Source organism: Anser brachyrhynchus, assembly GCF_964034855.1.
Source record: "Anser brachyrhynchus genome assembly, chromosome: 3".
Lineage (NCBI taxonomy): Eukaryota > Metazoa > Chordata > Aves > Anseriformes > Anatidae > Anser > Anser brachyrhynchus.
In genome coordinates this window covers 87,038,582-87,061,092 of record NC_137696.1, presented here as the reverse complement: position 1 = coordinate 87,061,092, position 22,511 = coordinate 87,038,582, and the positions used below count along the sequence as shown (strand labels likewise).

The 22,511-nt window shown below is 39.8% G+C and overlaps 1 protein-coding gene across 3 annotated transcripts in view; it reads right to left on the bottom strand.

The window, feature by feature from the left end:
- Positions 1-22,511, bottom strand: part of RNGTT (RNA guanylyltransferase and 5'-phosphatase) — a 187,828-nt gene that overhangs the window by 5,590 nt on the left and 159,727 nt on the right. Inside the window, exon 15 of one of the 3 annotated variants that reach the window (XM_080585427.1) lies at positions 6-22,299. The exons of the other annotated variants lie outside the window; for them this stretch is intronic. Within the exon in view, the coding sequence (XP_080441553.1) occupies positions 22,231-22,299 (69 nt within the window). The 3' untranslated portion in view covers positions 6-22,230. Of the gene's footprint in view, positions 1-5; positions 22,300-22,511 lie in introns of those variants that run through there. 3 annotated transcript variants of the gene reach the window in all.

The following is a 22,511-nucleotide window of genomic DNA, read 5'->3' as shown; positions in this document are numbered from 1 at the left end:
TGTTTAAAAAAAATAGTTGGGATAAACATACTATGCATTTCACTTTTTTTCTTTTTGTGACAAATAACCCAAGATGAAGAGCTGTCCTGCATTTTTCAGTAACGTGCCTCCATCCTACGCAGAAAAACTGCACAGACTCCATCTCCATATACATATGCTCAGCTACTCAACATTTTAAAAATACTTTTCAAATCTGCTGTCAATATAAAGCAATTATATTATGCTAAAACATCAGCAGCTCTAGCAGAGGGGAAAAAAGTCACTTCTGGCCCAAATGCAAATGGGTTTCCATGGGAATAAACTGCTTCCAGTGTAAGTGCTACTGCCAGCCTAAGTGCACGAAATGTATTATCCATGTTTCATCAACCTTCTTTGTTGAAGGTCTCAAAGCCAAATGTCAGATTTCAATACCAGAAAGAGCTTATGGAAAATCATTCCACTCTACTTTATTGAGGATATTTTCTTTTCTTTTTTCTTTCCTCCTCATTTGTATTAAAAAAATAATAACAATTATAACTCCAAAATAATGTGGGACTTCAAGCCACACATGAATACCCTTCAGGTCTCGTGTTATTGATTCATAGATTTGTCAGCAACCAATATCCTGAGCTATTTGTCTCTGTTTGGCAATGCTGTGTGATTTGGAAATGTAGTTTACACGCACTGGCCTTCCTAGTTGTTTTGGCTACTTCATCCTATGCATCCTAATCTATGATACAATGCAAAAATTTCAAGTAACCATGGTAACTGGAGAACCTTATCTAAGGCTTTAACAATTTTACCCATATACTTCACTTTGTTCCAAAGAGCCACTTCATAAGTACAAATCTGTATTTAACTACTAGCTGTGCTTAGTTTGCTAGAGTTTACCAATCAAAAGCTACACGGGGTAATACAACACGGGTTGTATTAATGGGTTCAGCATCTTGGCCTAAGTGCTCTCATAAAAAGGAGCTGGTTATTTCAATTCATTAGCATAATTCTTCACCTCTGTTGTCTACTCAACTCCTGAGCAGTGACAAAGGAATTTACTACCGTTAGGGTGATGCAGGTTTCAAAAAGGCCATAACTGTCTGCAGGCAGCTTAATAGCACATACCATGAAAAAGCACATGAACCTGTTTTCCATTAATTCCAGATAAAGGCGATTAATTAACAAAAAGGTTCTCTACATGGACTGAGTCATCCTACACTGCATGGTACATGCCTTGTCCTTAATTTGATAAGCAGGACCGTAACATTTTGCTTGGCATTTACTCTGAGTATTTCTGTTCATTCCCAAACAGGGAGCTCTGGGATTTTACTTGTCAAGCAAAAATCATGCTATAAGACAATTCTGTTCAACTCGCTTACAACTGACGCCTGCTATGCTGTACGCTGCAGAGCCAGAGTCAGGTTTCCACGTCACGCATTATTCCTTTCCCCATCCCATCACCTGTAAAGAGCTTTTTTCCTAAAATCATTTAATCCTCAAGCAAACTTTGCATCTGCTCATGATCGCCTGGATCAAATTAACCAGTTACCCAAACGACCAGCCTCTGCCCCTCTGCACAGCACCTTAGTTCTTCACATCCACGTGGAAAAGCTCCACGCAGTCCAGATGTTTGACTGACACGTGCTCACTGGACATATTCTTGTTCCATTAGGTATATTGAGGAAAACACAGTATCCTTTTCTAGCCCACTATGGATGTACAAGCACAGGAAGGAACTGTTGGCTGCACGAGGACTTGGGAAGGTGTATTACTTCGAAAACAGCTGCCTAGTGGAAATGGGGGCAGCGGGGGGTATGGCCATGTGTCTGATTTTCTGCCAAAGCAGGAAAATGTTAAAAGGATCATCTGCCAGAGAGAGGAATATATAAAACTGAAGGCAATGACTTCAACTAAATAACAATCTCATACGGCTTTCTCATGGTTTATCATTCTTCCAGTGTTTGGATGCTTAGAATAGCAATAAATTAGATGGCAGCTCTACCTGACTGTGGCAATTAAGCAGCATTATTAACTACCTAGATAGTCGCTTGGCCATTCATTAGCAATCTGAGAGACACATCCTTCTACAAAATATGAACACCTGCCAAAGCACTGACTTAAATGATTTTTCCTGTTAGAAAAATGGTGATCGTAGTCTCTAACAACTGCAAGTTGTAGTAATTACTTTTATAAAGGAAGAAATACAGCACATATTGATCCCAATACTTTAAGTGATGTCAGTCTTACAGAAGTATCTACCATAGCTTTTATGTACATTTTAGCAAATCCTGGGTGTTTTTGATTAAGACGACAAGTACTCTGAGCACAACATGTTTTTCAGCATTAAAACCATTTTTCTATCTTAGTAGACTTCTAAACGAGTACTGTTTACACACAGTGCTAAACAAGCCCACAGTGATCCTCGCATCGATAATTCACATCCTACATCTGCTATCACCTGTACGCTACTTTCTGGTGCTTTAGCTTCAGAGTGGAAGAGGGAAACCATCAAATCTAACTGTCTTGAATTTCCTTCCCTCTGGGAACTCACTCTGAACTGCTCAGAATGGTGTCTTCCTGGTTCTCCCTTTGACTAGGTTCAGCCTTTCTTCTTCCCCTGGAGTATTACAGCCTGTAGGAGTAACTGAATATTGCACCACCGTTTCCCTTCCTGAGGGGTATTTCCCCCAGCCAGCACTTCTCAGAAATGGGAGAAGCGTCCTAGGAATGACGGCAGGTCTCAGCCAAAACACTTATCTTCATCAGCAGCGATGCTGTTGGTGGAGTGCCAATACTTCTGCCTCACTGTTGATAAAACGCCTTGAGCCAGCATTCAGTGATTTCAGGATGGAAATTTCAATACAGAAACACTAAGGACTCCACGGAGCCTCCATTAAATACTCATTCCCTAGCCTATTTTCAGACAGCGGGTCACAATTAGAATCCCAGAGGATCACATCTCAGACTTGGGCTGTTGGAGATGATGTGCATCAGGACAGTGCTTCTGGTCTGGGCCACAGCTGTGTCCTGGGGACGGGGACGGACGGTCACCAGCCCGTGCACTACCTGCATTCCTACCCAGAGGGGGAGCAGGAGCACCCGCTCTTCCTGACTGCATTTGCTCTAATTATCAGGAACCAGCCAATTTACCCAACAGAAATCACTTGCTAAAAATACAGATTAGCTCCCTCTTGGAAAGTGATTCGCTACCTTACTGCTAGATTGCTAGATGATAGGAAAAAAGTGAGCAAGAGTTGCACCCCCACTTTAGCAACAGCTCACCATCAAATCTGGCTGGACACAATACAGACCATTAGACTACAAGAAGAAAACAGCTTTTTGCCTCTCCCTGCTGAGACAGGTTTCCCCCTGCCACCATCATTTGTGCTATTCACTGTGAAAAACTGCTGTTTTTTTCACCCAAGTCTCCCTCCATTCCCCATTTTCAGAAAAAAAATATATTAAAAAAGAGAAATACCTAACACATCTTAAGTTGCCTCGCTTAGCAGACTAATGGAGTCATTTTGAGATGAATCACAACAGTGTGTTTATATGCAGCCACATTTTACATTAAGTTAGGGCAGGATGTGAAAAAATCTTGAAAAGATGAAAAAAGAGAAACCATTTACACTGAATGTAGTTAGGTCTGGTCCCATGAAAATAGCTGCATTTTCTGTGATACTACCAGTAGCCAAGGTTTTTCTGTGCACCTCCACTCAGCACTTGATGATCAGACTGGGCCACCATTTCCCCCGTTGAGTCATTCTTTGTTTTACTTGACACGTGTATATTTTCTCTGAAGACTTGATTCAAACATTAGCCTCATCATCCCTACTTTCTCAGGAGAAAGAAATCCCAGGGCAAGCTGCTACTTTACATAAGAGGTATTAATGGTAAGAAATTAAAGTAGTTAATATTTCAGAAAGCTTGTCCAGAATGGAAAATCTTAAACTTTACAAATGCTCATATTTTTTCATATTCAAGTTCTTAAGAAAGAAAAAAAGAGGTAAGTTTTTGGATAAATGGAGACTTGACTGAAAGAAGGCCTATGTTTCCATATACATATGTTTTTCAAAGCAACTGAAATTATTTTATCTCAGTAAATAGTCTATTTAAAAGACAGTCATGTTTGTAAGCAAAATCTTAACATCCTATATCCAATCCTTTATTTCCAATCCTTTCTCTATTTAAATGCCTTTTGTTGCACTTTCCCCTCTATTACCAAACATTTATAGAAAGAAAATTGTTCTTCAATGCACCTATTTCTCTTGCTTATTCCACATGCAAAGTCATCAGCCTATTTCCGAGATCCCAGAAGAAATGATCACAATAATAGACACAGAAAATGGTAACTTTCATGAGAACAAATAAGCAAAAGCAGCAGTTGAAACCTTATGAAATTAAAACGATCTCCATTTAGAAACAGAGAATTAAACAAGGAATTATAACACAGAGGCAAGACAGAGCAGATTCTCCTCAGAAAATAGATTTTTTTAATAGCTAGCATGTGCAATGGAGGCATTCTTTTTTGATAATGCTCAAGCATATGAACTGTTTTCTTTTTTTAAACTTGAGTTTCAATGCCTGCAGTGGAAAAAAGCTCAGAGCTGACAGAAGGTCTAGAAAGAAATTCTTCCTCTCTGATAACATAACTAACTTTTCTCCATTAGGATGCATTCTCACAGCCGAAGCAAACAAACAAGCAAAATAAGCACATTCCAAAACAAGCGATCAGCCCTGTGCACACGAGGGAGAAGCCCTTGGGTGGCTTCCCAGCATCCTGCTGGAGGAGAACTGCAGCCCACCCTTCTCTTGTCAACCACTCTGCAAACATGAAACCATGTTTTTCCAAGAACCGTCCGAGAACATGACGTTTGCAAGCTCCTTTGTCCTGAGGAGATCGGGGTACGTTCAGCCACAAGTGACAGCTTAGGAAGCGAAGCCTCTCCGGCAGAACAGCACATCTGAAATCCTGCCTTCTGCGTTACTGTCAAACGCTGGGACTGCCCCACCACACTCCAGTGCAGCGTTACAGACATCATTTCTGAACTTCTCAAGCAGGACTGAATGACCTACACAATAGAGGAAAATTAACCTGCCCGCTGCTCCTGTGACTCCGCAGCAGTAACGGCATCATTCGAAGGTCGGGGATGAGCAATGGCAACAGCCAGGGAACGAAAAGAACAATTACATGGGGTTTAGAGGAAACGAAGAGTGGTCATGACTTCCTGAAGGAACAGGATGGAGACAGAAACAAAGCAGCAGCAGTAACAAAACGAACTGCCTCTGAACATAAAATGATAAGCCAAACTCAAAATGAGGTATTTCTGAAGGCTTCAGACTCAAAGTTATTCCTTCAGTGCTTCTTCCCAATTTTTGGACAGCTTCTTCAGATGCTTTAAACAACTTTCTTCCCACTTCATGTAAAGTACCTCGTGTTTTCCATAGTAAAACTAAAACTTCTCAAAGAATTACAAAAATATAAAGGATCGTTATTAAATGCCTGTATGTACCATTACCGTACGCAGACCCACAAATATTAACACTGACAACTGGCAGAAATTCATCAGTTAAGTAAATTGCTTCATATTTTTACTCAAGCCAGAAGAGATTTCATAACGTAATTTAATATCCATTTCTTAATACAATTCAAGAGATTATTTTATCAAAACCATAGATGTGTCAAAAGTAAAATAACAACACTGGTAATCCAATTCTGTTGCTAAATTAAACATACTGATTGTGTGTCCTTTTAAGTAATGTATTACCCAACAAACAGTGATCAGCTTGGGTAAACACAATGCAGTTGATACATTTATTTAACATTAAGGAAGCCTTTGAAATGTAACTACGCTGCTTCTTGTGTGCATAGGAAATGCTCCTATTTTGAGCGCTCATTCCTGGGAAGGAACGTAAAGAAATACAAAAATTTTAACATTTTTGTTCACAATACATTAAACCACATTGCTAACACCCAGTGTTGGAACATCATAGAACAAACCAGAAAGGAAAATGGTGTGATTCAAAGTCACAAGAGCGTGTTTTTTCTGAATTGTAGATTTTTTTTTTTTGACTTCCAGTGCCTAGTACTCACAGTTCATGATTTATTCTTTCCTGTTAATATGTAAGATTAAGATATTCTTTGAGAAAATATTACGTGTAGTAATTTCAAATATGGATACCATTTCCTGATATGTAAAATGGGCTGCAGTCCTGGGGCTTTCCTGACAACTGACTGATGGCAACATCAGGAATAACAAACCTTCCTTGCGTTGGTGATATTACAAGCTTAATGACTTTCCGTGCCAGCTGGAAATAGATTTCTTAACGTATCCTGGAAGGTTACAAGGTACACCCAACTTTACAACACCATTTGAACTACCTGTAAGAAACCTGTGCTCTTCTGAGCTTTGTTTAGGACCACAGGTCTTGAAAAGTTAAATGAACCAACGTAATAAATGGAAGTTGTCCCAGATAGATAGCCCTCGCCCAGGCACCCTCCTCAGCAGAGGTTTCTGGATCAAAGAACACCAGATCTCCCTGCACATCTTCTACAGAAACTGAGAAACAAGAATCCTGTGCTAAGGACCCGTAAACTCAGCATACCTCCATTGGGTTGAGTTCTTAAATAAAGTTGTATTAAAAAAGCATCTCGTGGCAGTCTGACCCTCAGCACGCATGGATGGAAGAAGAGGAACCTGTAAGGGGACAGGGCAACTTCAGCAGCCCTCCAGGTGGTAGGAGAGCAGTAACAGAGCTCTCAAGGCAGGAGTCAGTGTGAACACTCATAGAAGATGATGTGGATTTGGGGCAAACAGAGCTTCACTTGTTGTACAGCTCGTGAATTTGGAGAAACAGGTAAGAACAATGCTTCACCACAAGCACCTGGACGAACTTTGCAGAGGCCAGAGGTAGCCCTCTTGGATTTGGCACAGCAAGAATCGGTGGCACAAATAATCTGTCAGCCCTTCAGCATCCCTGAAGGCCGAAACTTGAGGGCATTTGTCCAAGTCCTGAACTAAAACAGGCAGATGCAAGCAAAGGAGAATACCCCAGCAAACTGCAGAACTGTTGAGCGGGTGACACAGAAAACAAACAAAAACCTTTCACTGGAATATAAGGAATCCCCAGGAGGTTTCTGAAAAAAAGCTACCCCCCACGAGGAAGGTAAGAAACTCCAAGAGGGGAAGACAGAGCTAGCTAAATCAGCAAGGATATGTGGTGTGAGTTGACTGAAAAGCTGTAATCCTAATGCAGCAGGGATTTCTGAAGGAAACATTTCACCCAGAACCTGAATTATTTTGAGGACTGTATTTCTGCTTGACATGAGCTAGTTCATGAAAACCACTCTTAACCCCGATTTGTGTTTTTTATTCACTCAAACTGCTTTTACAGAAGGGAGACAGCCCCAAACTGAGAGCTCTGCATGCTAAGAAACAAAGATCCAGCCACAAGAGTCATGCACCAACAAAGAATACACTTTGAAAACAACACCTCATTCATAAATTATGAATTTCATAAGGCTTACTATTCTCAGCTTGCAAATGGGGAAGCAGAGAGAGATGGTTTGTGGTCACACACCAGGGAAAGCATTTACCCCCCCATTAGGTTCTCAAAGCCCGTCGTAATTACCCCTTAGGTACTTACGCTCATGATACCAAGAAATCCTGCAACACAGGGCAGCTGAGATCTCTTTAATAATTTATCGGTAAAAACCAAAACAAATCTTCCAGAGACAAAGCAAGGCTATCGACTGTTTTACAACGTCTGGCAACACTATTTCTATACTTCCAAATCAGAGAGGGAAGCTAGGTGACTGTCAGGACGGAATAAAGAAGTTAATTCTGACATAGTCTCTTCTGCATGTTGGACATGGGTCTTGTAACAAATGCCGATGTTTATCATACCTCGATTTTACAGTATACTTTCTCATAGGACTGTTTTTCATCTTTTCTCTATATCCAAGTTGTTACTACCGTAGGAGTCTATTTTTATCTCGTTTTATCTGTCTGTCTCACACTCGACAAGAAGATCTGTCGCTTGTTGCCGTCCCCCCGTGGATCAGTTTGCAGGGAGAAGCCCTGCAGCTGTGCCATCAGAAGCTTCCCATCAGCCTTCTTGTGCTGACTGAAAAAAAAGTTCTTTTCCAACTCAGATAGCATCGTTTGCTGTTTATTTGGGCCCTGGCTCTACAAACTCTTATTCTTGTAAGTTATATATCTCAGGGCGGTATCATAAAATCAGTTAGCTTGTGCTAGAGTTACCAGGATCAGGCCCTAAACCTAATTCTAGTCGTTGCTTATCCAGGTTGTGAAACGTTCTTAGAAATGATATTCTGCTCTTTCTGAAAAACGCCAAATGACATCAGAATAAACCAAAAGAAATCGCAACTAGAATCCAAAGTACCAAGTAATTGCGAGTGAGTCTTTCAAACCCACTTTTACTTGTAACAACATGCAGCTTTCAAAAAACAGCCATTATGAATCATATTCTTTTCTTCCATTTTGCTCCCAAACAGCTAGCTTTATACGCTTAAAGTTTTTTTCCCCATAAATCAAAAATTCACCACTGCGAACAACTGTGTCAACGCTACAAGGAAATCTGTTTGCTGTGTTAAACTGGGCTTCAAAAGCACCAATTGAACGTACATTTGTGATCGCAAGTAATGCCTATTCTTATATCCACTCAAAGTGTTTACTTTATTACAGCTTATTATAAATGTACTGCCTAAAATGCAGCAGCATGACTGTTCAATTTCCAGGCCGTAATTTTATGATAATCATATGTAATATATTCATGCGTCTATCCACTGCCTAACAAAGCCCAAACTGGTTTGTTAGCAGCTCTGCTTTCCCCATGCTTCACATTTCTTCGCCTTGGAACATTACTGAATAACAACAGAAAAAAAAAAGATATAATCAAAATTTTTCTTTATATTCTCACTATAGCAGTCATATGAAGAAACATATAACGCTGGAAGTTGAATTTGGCATACTGACATTATCAAATACTGGTATCTAAGTGATATGTAAATTATTAAACATGCTATGAAAGCATTATTAGAAAGGTTGGGGGTAGGGAGCAAGATTATAAATTTATAAATGTTTTCAACATCTAAAAATCCTATTAATGCTTGAAAATGTTGAGATGGTACAGAGAGAATGGAGAATGTTCCCACGAACTAAGACCAGAACTAAGCTAACTCACTTTTAATCTCCCATATTTAATGTGTTTCACTTTTTGCCTTGGAAATGTTTACAAAAAGTAGTCAATTTTTTTCCTTCATACACTTCAGAGGCAATTTCTAGTTAGTCATAAATCTGATAGTAGAGCATGCAGAGACTTAAGGGACCTGCAGGAAATAAAAATTCAGACAATTCCCATCCACTCCACTAGACTGAACGGCTTGTCATCAACTAACTCTCCTAAGAACCAGAGGGTCAAGCTAAGGAAGACAGCTGAGCCTTGTTCACTGCAGCTTTCATACAGTCTGTGCAATATTTAGTATCTTTAAAGAGTGCCAGATCTTGAAATCACACCAGTCTCTTAGAGTAGAACATATTTTTCAAAAAAAGTTTTTAGTTTCTGTGTCTGTAAGAAACCAAGAACTTTAAATTTTCAAGGACTGGATAACAAAAAAGTCAAACTACAACCATTTTTAAAACCTCATCATTTTGAGGGGATGGGACTACCCCCGACTGCTGAGCTTGGAGTTTGCAGCACTGAGAACTCAACCTTCAGTTTTGTAGCTCGTGACACCGGATGAATTTCAGGTGACTGCTAGAACCACCTAAGTGAGGAAGCTGATAAATGCCTTAATGAAACACTGCAACAATAAAAACCACAAAGCCAAGAAGAGCCAAATAAATCTATTCAGTAATACTACAAAATCCAAATAATAAAGCAAAGATTTGGTGGGGAAAAAGAGCTGTGAAAGCCACGTTAAGGATTTTTCATTGTATTTTTCATTCTTCTGTGATTTCAGTTAGAAGGAAAACAGGCTTTTAGCTTTTTTCATTCCTGATACATCACAACATAAACAGATTAATGGCTACTGGCTTAATGCAGACTTTCAAAAATCAGCTTTGATCAAAGCAACTGCTGTGGTCTAAGTCCTCAACTGCCCTAACTCACTTCTTGACTGCCTTTCTAGTGCTGAGCTGGCTCGAACTCCCTCCCTTTCTTGAATCGTTTACCTTTAACTTCAAAGCCTAACTGGCTTTGAGGCTTAAATCACAGAAATCTTTATTCCTCCTTCTTCAAAAGCAATTAAAGATGTTCAGTATAATTTGACCCGCTATCTAAAAATCTATGCATGCAGCTCCTCCTGATTGTTGTGGGACTACAGAACGGAAAGGGCTAGATAGGGAAGTTAATGGTGGCTGAGATGCAGCAAATGGCTTGACGGTGCCCGTCAGCTGCTGAGGTCAGTCGTCTCAAAGAAGGGTAAGCAAGGGCTAATCCATCAGTGGCACAAATTTGCTGGTAAATGAGGCAAAGGAGGGGTCCTTCCTGCTTTACAGTTCATTGCAAGCTCCTCCTTTCCATTTGTTATTAAAGAATCTGCAGGTTTAGGAAGCCAGATTTCCAGGGACAGCGCTGTAATGGACGTGGGGTGGGTGACAGTCAGGTTGCTGTCATCACAAGGTGGAGGAACGCACAGGGACGTGCAATAGTCATGGCCTTGCGAGAGTCACAGCTGGCCTCAGACGACTTTACCCGATGTGGCGGTCAGAGACACCGCTAAACTTTTTGGTCTGTTTGGACAGAAACATTTCTAGACAAATCAGGGTGTGGTTTTTTTTTTTTTGGTTGTTTTCTGAGTTTTTGCCATCAACTAACAAACAGGGTTACAACTTTGAATGGTGAACTCTGACAAAATTCACATTTGGAAATAGAACCTACCAAAACCCTGAAAGACAGGAAATTTGGAAATGCCCGCTCTAGATGAGCACATTTGTCCTGGCTTTGCTCACAAACGTTGACTTTATTCAGCAAACCAGCAGCAGCTGCCAAAGGCGAGCAAATCCAAGAAAAGTCACTTGGGTTTTCTAACCAGATGTCCTTTCCAAAAAAACCTCCTCAGACAGATCTGGTCTGCAAACGCTTCCTGATGGGCTGATTCTTAAACCCTCCAGAAATCGGAGAAATTAGAATTTGAGCACTGTGCTCAAGTTTTGTTTGAGTGGCCATCCTCCTCCACCTGGGGCCCAAGACTGAAACAACATTAGTGCTGTAAAAAATACAGTTTAAAAAATTTGATTTGCTTCCCGCATGATGTAACAGCATTACAAATAACATCATAAACCCATTCTAGAGATGGCCAATGTCAAAATCAATCATTTAATAGTCCAGCCAGGAAGGACTTAGAAGAAATAAATTCCTAAAGGCTTTTCTCTACAAGAACAGGCAGTGCTGGAAGGAGGTAAGAAAAGAGGAAAGAACAGGGAACAGCACCGGCAACTCTGATCATCTCAAAGTGTTTTTCTACATTAAACCAACTTCATTAGTATTCTTTAGATAAAGGGTTTTATATACATAATTCTACAGTTGAAAAACCCAAAGTAAAAAGGAGCTGATTTGTCAGACCAGAGCGCGCACTCTGGGGAAAACCCAAATTGAAACCGAAAGCCCTGTTTTGCAGCTTCCTGCTATAACTACTAATTACTAATTACAGATTTTTTCCTTAAAGTTCTGAATGAAATATTAACAAGCTAGTAATTAAGCTTTTATTCAGAGTCTGTTTGCTTTAGTGTTAACTTCGGTGTTTTAAGTCTGAAACCTCTGACTCACTGATCTCTAAATGTCCTTCTAAATTATTCAGAGATGTCCTTTGTTTTCCTTCTGTTGAAGTTCAGTTACTCCGAAACCTCTTTCTATGCATTAACGGCAGCCAGAGTGTAACCAGTGGAAAGAGAACGTAATGATGTAGAAAAATACAGTGAGTGGCATCTTGCATTACTGCGTAAAAGAAAGCAAGCATTATTGTCTCCGATTTTGCTTTTGCACCTTCCTGTACGCTGTTTCTACTATAAACCAGCCTCTTCCCTACATCCCACCCATGTTTCTTCAGATATTTTGTTTATAGAAAAGAAATGGTTTAATACTCAGTTCATCTGCTGCTACGGTGGTCAGCAACCAAGCATGGCTAACCATGACCCACTAATGAAATGAAGCGGGAGCTGGGCTGCACTTGGCTGTATTACCATTAAATTACAACTAGATAGGCTAAGATATGACACTAATTGGGCATTTTATTTCTCGTGCGATGCAGCATTAATATGCAGGCCGTGGGTGGCTCCCCAAGGCAGAGCGGACCATGGGCGACATAAATACCTCCAAAAAACTGCCTGTGGGTTGGCAGACTTGGAGTGAAGAGCTGGACTAAGAGGCTCTATTTTCTTACAGCCTCATTCCCTCCCACTGGGTCTTGGATAACCCAGAGAAAAAAAGCCCGAGGATGACTTTTGCAGAGCTTATCCGAGAGAAATGTCCTCCAGCAGAACCGAGGTGTTTATTTCCCTTCTGTGCCAATGCTGACTTCTCTGCTTGATGCACGAGGAATAGATAAAAATCCCACACCAGTGCCTGTACAGAACCAGCACAGCATCTCATGAATCTACCAACTGAGAACATACTCAAATATTTTTTTATTACAACACATTAAGCTAAAATCAATAGATTCATTTACTGAAACAAATTTAATACTTCAGCTAATCAAGAGAAAGTAACATTTTTCTGAAAAGAAGTGACATTTCATTATAGCATTCAGTTGTAAAGTCACTGGCAGAAATTTTTCAATATACCAATTAAACAGTAACTCAATGAAGTTAGTAACATAAAAAGCAATATTGCATATTTACAGTTTCCTCCCCAGTAAATGAAAACATCTATAGTTCTTCGCAATACAAACAGAACGTCTACACAATGGTTCTAACAATGCTGCCACATCTTTGATTTCTCCTTTTCAAATACTTCTACATTATTTTTCCCAAAGATATAACATGCTATTTTCTCTACAATCAACCTTTTTTTTTTTTCCTTTGGAGAGAAGCAGAAGTGGCATTTTGAAAACTTCAATTTGCTGAAATATAATAGCACCACTGAGCTCTGTTGTTCTTCACTTTTATTCTCACTTTATGCTAGAAAGATAGAACTGCAGTAGTTTTACTGTTGTCAAACAAAAGTAAATAAATAATGTTTTTGTTGACTATTACATAACAAGATACTGCATTTCTATTATTAAACTGAGTTTCAGTACATATTTCTCTTTCTCAGATGCGAAAATTTACGAATACTATAAGCATTCTGGAACGCCGCCAAGCAATTATATATGTGAGCCTTGCAATGATACACATGAAAGTCAATTCATGAAAAAATTCATTTAATAGAATATTTCACTGCGAGTTATGCCCATAGAGGACTGAATTACTACCAGGCTGTTTAGTGACAGGACAAGGAGTAATGCTTTTAAACTGAAAGAGAGCAGATTTAGATTTGATATTAGGAAGAAGCTCTTCACTCAGAGGGTGGCGAGGCCCTGGCACAGGCTGCCCAGAGAAGCTGTGGATGCCCCATCCCTGGAGGTGCTCAAGGCCAGGCTGGATGGGGCTTTGGGCAACCTGGGCTGGTGGGAGGTGTCCCTGCCCATGGCAGGGTGGGCGGTGGAATTCAATGATCTCTAAAAGGTCCCTTTCAATCCAAACCATTCTGTGATCCTAAGAACGCAAAAAGATGTTCGTACCTGATCTGCTGTCTGTGTACAGTTTTGTTTTTCCCTAGGATTATGGCCTTCCAGGTGTAAGAGGCATTCTTCAAACCGTACACGTGCTAGTTACCAGCTCCTTGCGTAGGAGATAAACACCCTTACCATTTTTATTAGTATGGAATCTCATCTTTTTGCAGACTGGACAGCCTTTCACGGGCACAATCTATTTTCATTCCACATTAATCAGCTAACCCTGGGTAAGAATCACCAGCTTTCTCATCACAGGTCTAACAGAGCTGAAGATTGAAGGACATCTCAGGTTTTACAGATTGTATTTGAGAATGTAAATGGTGGAAAAAAGTAGATTTCTGGAAATCTATTAGCAGTAGTGGAAGTGAAATTTAAGCTGCAATGCCAGTCTGTGGGGAATATGACACTGAATATGCTCACGTAGTTAAAACAGCTGTACAATAAGAATTTGTTCTTATTCCTGTCTTTAATCTCATAATTGGAAACGTCTAGAGAGACGTGCAGCAAAAGTACCTGCACCATCACTTCAGGTACTCAAAATTTAGGACCTAGGTTTGTATGTAATCCACTGAGGGAGACTGACACCCCTAAATCGATTTAAGAGACCCAGTGAGGCACCTGCCAGGCTCTGCTCTTAGTGGTTCTCGGATTCCCCCTCTGAAATGAACAGGTTTCCATGGTCTATACAGGGAGCCTGTGGAGTAGGTGGTGGCTGAAGCTGCCCTCCTTTATGGGTATTATAATTAGACAGGATATTATCCACAACCCTTTTTCCTTTGTAGGTCGATATCCTGCATAATTATCTCATTTGATATTTCTTCTCCCTTCTGTGTTATTGTTTGCGGGCCTATTCTTTTCCATTTATCTAAATTTAATCTGCATTTGCCTTTTACTTGCCCTAAAAACAGCACAGTACCTCTCAATACGATAATTTTTGCCAACTGTTTTTCTCCAATCTTATCACTATCTGACATTTTAAAATATTTCTCATTCATGGTGTTCACTGTACGCTCTATATATATTATAAAGAAAGGTCTCAGAAACAATTTCCTAGTCTAAGAATTGCCCTGCTATACCATCTCTCACCCTTTGCAACTTCAACATCTTGATTTATTCATGAGTAATTTATTTTAAAGAGATTATCATCTGCATTTTGCAAAGGTACTACAAGTTCAAGCTCATTTATCAAGTTCAACCTCATTTGTTCAGTTCAGACTCAAAATCACTCACCCCTAAAAATCTTAACAAATTTAGATCTATTCTGCTTATTAACTGTTAAAAACAACAGTTTGCTTTCTCTTCCCCCCTTAAGCCTGATCTTGGCTGTTCTCATGGTATTTTTAACCAATTAGCTGTTAATAAATGCTTAAAAAAGACCTAAAAGACTTTGTCCAAGTACCTTACCATTGTCTCATTCTACTAGAATTAATTTCTAATAGGGTCTGATTTTTACCATTTTATTTAGAAATCATTTTTTATATCTGTTCTTCCCCCTTGACCATTATCCATCCTACTCCTTTTATTTGATTTGCCTGCACTACCAACAAAAGCCTCTGGTCTAATGCAGAAAGGAAAGACAAAGGCCTGATTTCAAAAACGAGAACAGATTAATCATATGGCATGAAAAGCGTAATTTCTGAAGGACACAACAAAGACACGCAGATTTAGGACACCCCTTTCTCAGAGAAGACACTATCTACAACGAGTTTCCTAAATTTGACTGCAACTCTGAGAAGCCTGGGCAGATTTGCTCTACTGTTCGAGTATTGAATTCTACTCAAAAGAAAATGCAAATGCAATTGTATTGATGGAAACTAAGCGTTAGGATGTCTGCATCAAAGGAAAAACTGTCTGTTTCAACCCAAGCATAGGAGCTGGCCCCATAAACAGCTGTTAGCAAGGTATCCTCAATTACTCAGAACAAATTATGCTTTCTACATAGACAGGCACACCCAAACAGGTTTCAGGATGCAATTATAGCACAGTAACAGCTGCAGCAACAAATTACCACATTCGAGAGCTTAAAATCATCGTGGACAAATCATCCCTCTTCTGCAAAAGATGATTTTTTTTAAGACAGAAGAAAGCAAAACAAAAAATGGTGCCAGTCCCAAATCACAAGTCCCAAAGTCCCAAAATGTATGGGAGCCAAAATGTTCTCAGACATGGAAGCCTAGGAAAGAGCAACCTGACCACGATGGGGAGGACAACAAAACACAACTTGCACCATGACATGGTGAATTTGGCAGTTTCGCAATTTGGCCTGTTCGGTTATTCCACCGTGACAAGTAGGAGGGATCAATGCAATGCAGATGAGAAATAACCTGCACGGCCCATGCTCATCTAGTGCTAAAACAAACCTCTCGCCCCCTGCATCTTCCCCAGCAATTTTCAGTTGGCGGTGAGCAATAACTCCGTGGTTTAGTGACACAACTTCACCCTTCTGTTGTGCCATCTCTTCAATAAGGAAAATGATTAAAAAAACTATTTGCATATTAGCACACGTAATTTTAATAGCGAGACAAGCTGCATGTCTTAACGTTTACATAGTTTGTTTTTATACCATTGGGCATAGAAAAGCTACTGTAAGCACAATCTGCACATCATCTGAAAATCCAGTTCTCCGTACGATTATACTTCTCACAATCCAAAAGTGTCATGCCTCATCTCAAGCACTATGTGCAGATTTGGGCGCCACAGTATAAAAAGGACATAAAACTATTACAGAGTGCCCAACGGAGAGTTACAAAGATAGTGAAGGGTCTAGAGGGCAAGACGTATGAGGAGCTGCTGAGGTCACTTGGTTTGTTCAGCCCAAAGAAGAGCAGACTGGACGATGCTCTCAGACCTACGGTCTGATTTTTGGGTGGTCCTGTGTGGAGCCAAGAGTTGGACTCGATGGTCCTTGTGGGTCCCTTCCAACTCGGGATATTCTATGATTCTATTCTATAGTAAAATATTTAGAAAATTACCCAGAAAAGTAAGAAAGCAAAGTCAGTATGAAAACAAAAACAGACAAAAAAAGAGAAAATCACAAAAAATAAAGTGCGATAACACTTCCATTAGCTACTGCTGGTTTCAAATCTTATTATTTACCAAACGAAACAAAACCAGAAGGTTCAAATCAACCATCCTTAATGCGATAAAGAATAGCTGGTTGGCTTCATCTCATAGGTATTATGACAAGAGTACTCCAAACAAAAGAAGCGAAGAAGAAAACATGAATGGTCTGAAGGATTAATTTTGAGGGACTCTGCTTTGGAGTCACTGTGGAACAAGGGACACAGACAAGACTGGAGGAGAAGGAAAGGTATGAATGTCAGATGGCATGAACGTGGCTTCCCAGCATATAGCGAAGTTTTGTTTCTAGAGCAACTTGTACCACGTTTCTCACCACTCTACCGCCCATTATGCACAACAGCTACACGTTATTTCACACATTTACATCATCTCCTCGGTGTGTTTGCATCCAATAGTTACCCTCTGGCTGCTCTTTTTGCAACCCGTTACTCTTGAGCTTTGCTACTCAGGAAGCCAGTTGTACTACTTATTTTTTTTTTCTTTGCTATCTTTAAGATTAGTTATGCGGCTTTGAATAATCTATAAACCTCTTACATTTTATAGGCATTCCAGAGAACAGCAGCATCTCTCAGTTTCACTTATGTTCCCAGATCTTTAGTTTAAGCCAGCAAAGGCGCTTTATTCTCAACATACACCACACACTCCATTAAAAAATCCATACTGTCTCGTTACATGAAAAGAGCTGCAAAATTACTTCAAAGGAAAAACAAAACCAAACAACCCTTTCTTCTAAGTAAATACTATGGTGAAGAAAATGTTTTCTGAAAGAGCGCTATAGAATCTCTGCAAGGTAATGCAATTCTAGCCCTCAACGGAAAGAAAGACGTATTTTCTCGTATTTTTGATATTATGAGAAAAATCAGTCATTCACAAAGGTAAACATTTAACAGGAAAAAAAAAAAACAGAGATACTAAGAATGGAAGTACTGAAAGTAAATGCAGTGATAGTTGCAGCCTTAGGAAAAGATAGGGGAAGAGAGCTAACTGGTATGCTGTGTATTATTTACTGAAATTAAGCTCTATTCAGTCACCAACAGTGGAGGCTCAGAAGCATCCAACTGTACTATTTCCCAATGAACACACTAAATGATGCAGTTATATATATATATATATATATATCCTTAAGAACTAGCTGTATTTCACAGTGCTGGCTGCTCACGCTCTGGGAACATTCAGGTTAGAAGGGACTTCCAGCAACCACCCCGCCCAACCTCCTGCTCTAGGCAGGGCTGACTTCAAGGACGAGTCAGGCTGCTCAGGACCTTTTCCAGGTAAATTCTGAAAACCTCCAAGGATGGACTTCTCTTCTTCAGACCCAGTATCTTTATAACCTTCCCTCATACACCTGGTGCCCGCCCTTCCTCACGGCCCCCTGCAGCAGTCGCTCCCGCTGGGTGACTTCTCGTGCACCGGGGACTCCAGACCAGCATGCAGTTACTCCAGATGTGGCGTCTCAAATGCTCGAGTGGAGGACAAGAGTGACTTTCCTTGATCTGACAGCTGTGCTGTAGCTAACGCAAACCAGGCTACGGTTGGTCTTTATTTGCCACCAGGACCCTCAGGCCCTTTCCTGCAGAGCTGCTGTGCTGGCAGTCAGCCTCCAGCCTGAACGCCACAGGGGGACGTTCGGTCCCAGATGCAAAACCCAGCATTTGCTTCTCTTAAACTTCACAAGGTTCCTTTGCCAGCACTTGTTTTTTTTTAAGCTTTTGGGAAAATGAGGCATTATCATTCTAATTTTCTATCGCTTGGATATATTTATATTCCAAAACACCAGGAAAAAGAAGGCTTTAAAAATTGCAATCTGTTCATTTTTCCAATACTCATTATAAGCATTTGAAGATATTTTCTTTCTTAAACAGTTAATACAGAAGTAGAAAACTAATATATATTGAAATCTACAATCAATTAGCTATTATTTTAATCTTCCCAGAAGGCTTAGCCTACCCTATGCTTAGCAAGAACAAACTTGGATGGATTTTCAAAAAACCTACTACATGCTGAAACAACAAAAGCTGCCAAAAAAAAAAAACAACACACCACCACCAACAACAAAAAAACCCATAGTCTAAAACCAAGCACCAATTATTCTATCTTATTGGCAGCAACAACAGAAAACTGCAGAGGTAATCTTCTTAATTCTGTGGACTTCTATGGAACACTCTATACTTTACAAAGAACAAATTTGTTAACTAAATTCATGGGCATAATCATGAGAAAAAGCAAAATGGGGACTATCTGATCCAGCAGAACACAGTGAATTTATAAAATTATAGCTCATTAACATTTTGTTCTTATGGACAGCAATTGTGACAGCACACAAAATAAACTGCCTCATTTTCCCAGTGCTCAGGCAGATTTCCTCGTTGTTATTCTTTTTCTGTTTACATCACCAGTTCCAATGCTGGAGTTTTTTTAGTATTTTTTATTATTTTGCAGTGTGCCTGCAGAGAGCAAACGTGCCCACTGCACGCTGGCACCTACTGTAATATAAACAGACACACAAAATATATTGCTATTAATTTATATTATTAGTGTCTACAATTTCCAGGCAGGACTGAGGGCTCTAATATTCCATATACAAACACGTGGGCAGTCAGGACTCCTTGCCCCTAAGAGTTAGCAACTGCTTTTGAGAAAAACTCTAACAAAGAACATCAACGTGTAGAGAAGTGAAAAGAAGTCAAGAGACAAAGATTTTTTTTTCTTACTGCTATCACTGGTCCAGAGTTTTGTTTTTGAGTATGTTCAGACTATCATTTAATAGACAATATCAAACAAATCTGTATTACTTGGGAGCAACCAGAACCATACACCTACAGATAAATCCCCCGTTCTTTTTTCTCAGGAACGTCTCAGTCCAGAGGTTCTAGGGCTGTATTTCCCTTTTTCCATTGCTGCATGAAATCCACTTCTCTCAGCTCCCCTGTAAACAACCATTGTTTTTTCTGAGACACATCACTGTCAAATGAGGAAGCTTCAGAAGATGGCAGATGTGCTTGTTTTTGTGACTGCATATTTTTATACTTTATTACGTTTCATCCTAGCCTATTACCTACAGCCAAAGTTCAGTCAGTCCTCCCTGGGCTGCTTCTCTTTTGTCCTGGCGCTGCTTTCAATCTGTCATCATCAGTACGTGAATCGGTCCACGAATCCTCAACTCCTGTACACGTAATCCTCAACTACACTAAACTCGTTAATAAAATTATTAACTTATTAAAATAATTAAGCATGTTCTCAAGATTAATTCTGGGGTAGCTCCACCAGTGATACACTGCCTACCTGACAGAACCCCACGCCCCAGGACACCCTAATAACTGAAAGTGATGGTTAAACCGTGTTGACAACTTATTTTGTGGATAATGGTGACAAGAGGGAACTGCAAAGATACGACAAGGTAACCACTTATTTTCATTGAGATGAAGGCATGATATCCTTATATTTTATTCTACTGCATTTGATCTCACATGAAGTATACTAACAGCACAAAATAATACAGAGAGCAGCAGCAGAAGCAACATTCAGATTATGACTTCATTGTGATAAACTAGAAATCCTTTCCTGCTGTGGCATTGAAAGCAAGTACCCCTGTCAATATTTAGCGAAAGGCCAATAAGCAAAGCGTCATATAATTAGAGTACCAACATACCATTACTGGCTGCCAGCAGGCACAGAAGGAAAACTTTTAGACATATTTTGCTGAAGGACTGCACACACGATGCTGTTCTTGTGGAGCTCTGTCAGGACAGCAGTTGAGTGGATGGGGAAAGTTGGACTAACCCTGCTCCTAAACTTTCAAACAGCCTGAAGAGCTGTACACCCTACCAAGGCACTCCACATCTGTCCTTTGGGATTAGAGTGGACAGAGGCACTCCACCGAGCTCGGAGATCGCTAATTGGAAGTAGAAGCCGCTGTCACCCAGGGAGCGAGAACATCCCAGCCGCAGTCAACAAGTTAGCAGCTTAATCTAACTCAAGAAATGGTCTATGGAAAGCATCTCTTTCACCAAGTCACGCCTTTGCTGTCTTTTTTTTTGAAAAGATTGCTTTGAAAATTGTGGCCAATCACTTCAGCAATCATCTACACGCGTCTGATCTTGCTGAAGGAGTCACAAACGAGGTCTAGCCTGGTTCTCAGACATGAGTTCATCCTCTGTGTCTGGAGAAAGGTGAAACAGCCACGCTGAAGATGTTTCGGCTCTTGAGAACACTGCAGTAAATTCTCTGAGTCACTGATAAGCTGCCCGCAGATCTCACAGTAAAGGTGGATGGATCTGTATCTGGAGGGTCTGCTGGTTTTGATGCGATCAGAGAAACGATCCTGAGGCAACCACCCATTGCAAGGCCTCTCCCTGCTAGGGCTCTGCGATGCTTTATCATGTTTTAAGTTAAAAGCATATTTGCTGAGGGAAAATCGGACGGTTGGGCAAATAATAGCTTGGGACCAAACTGCAGCCCCAAAGTGTAGGTGGGAGGTTTAGCCATCTCAGCCACACCGCTCTTCAGTTTAATAAAATCACAGATAATGGCTACCGAGCTGCAGGTCGCAGTACAGAGCTCGATTCTTTATTAGTCCTTGACACAAAAAGATTGCTCTAACTTTGGCAGAAAATTCCCCGTAAGCAAACCTAAAACTTTCACAATCTCGCCACTGGGCTCACAGCACAGAAGCAAAATATTAAGAACCCGTCACTATTCCCAAACTACTCTCTTCACCGTTAACTGCCCTCACATCCCATTAAGTGGAACAATTCTATTTTGAACAAAGTAGTATTTATTACGTAACTTTTTAATAACTACTCTTAAAATACTAAAAATAAAAGAGCAGTAATTAATCTTTATTTAAATGGTAATTTAATGTGTTAAGAGCCCAAAATGAAACTAGTCATTAACGCAATAGTAAAGACTGCCAGAAGCTTCATTACTGATTAATAACGGAGAACACAGCGTACTGAACAGCTTCCCCTAATACAAGAAGCAACTGAGAACTGAACTGCATAAACTTTCAATCCTAATAAATTGGTGAAGCGATATCATTTCCTTTATAGAATTTATAATTAGTGGATATGGTGTAGCTAAGTTTTCATCCTAATCTCCATTGACTAAATCTCTATTTTAAAAGCAATGGGCCACGTATGTCATAAAGACTTATTGTTCTGTAAACAGGTTAAAAATCCCATAACATACCCTTCCATCAGGTGACTATTATGTATGCTGGAACACTGACATTAGTTACTTCTAATAAACACAACATCTGTATGGTAAAATTTCTGATCAACTTCACTGTTAGTAAAAGAACACTAACAATAATTCATATAAATAGACTTAAGAAAGTTTGCCAGCTAATGTCAACTGATGTCATACTGTCATTTCATCCACTTTCTTGTCCAAGAAATATTTAACAAAAATGACCACGTAAGATCCAAAAGCGGTGCAAATTATTGAATTGTTCCAAAGTTCATAGAACAAATGCAGATGTATGTGACGGTGATTACCAACACAGCTACCTAAATGGGAAGAGATACAAAAAGCAAACATATTTATGTTTGAAACTGTCCTAGAGCACCTTTGAACAGATGCTAGAATTAAACAGTAATTTAGAATAATTTAATTCAGAAACAAAAAGTAAGAACTACCCTATATGAAATCAATTTCTTTAATATAATGTTAAAGGGCAATGCCTTGAAAACAAAATGGGAATTCATTGCCACAGCATATT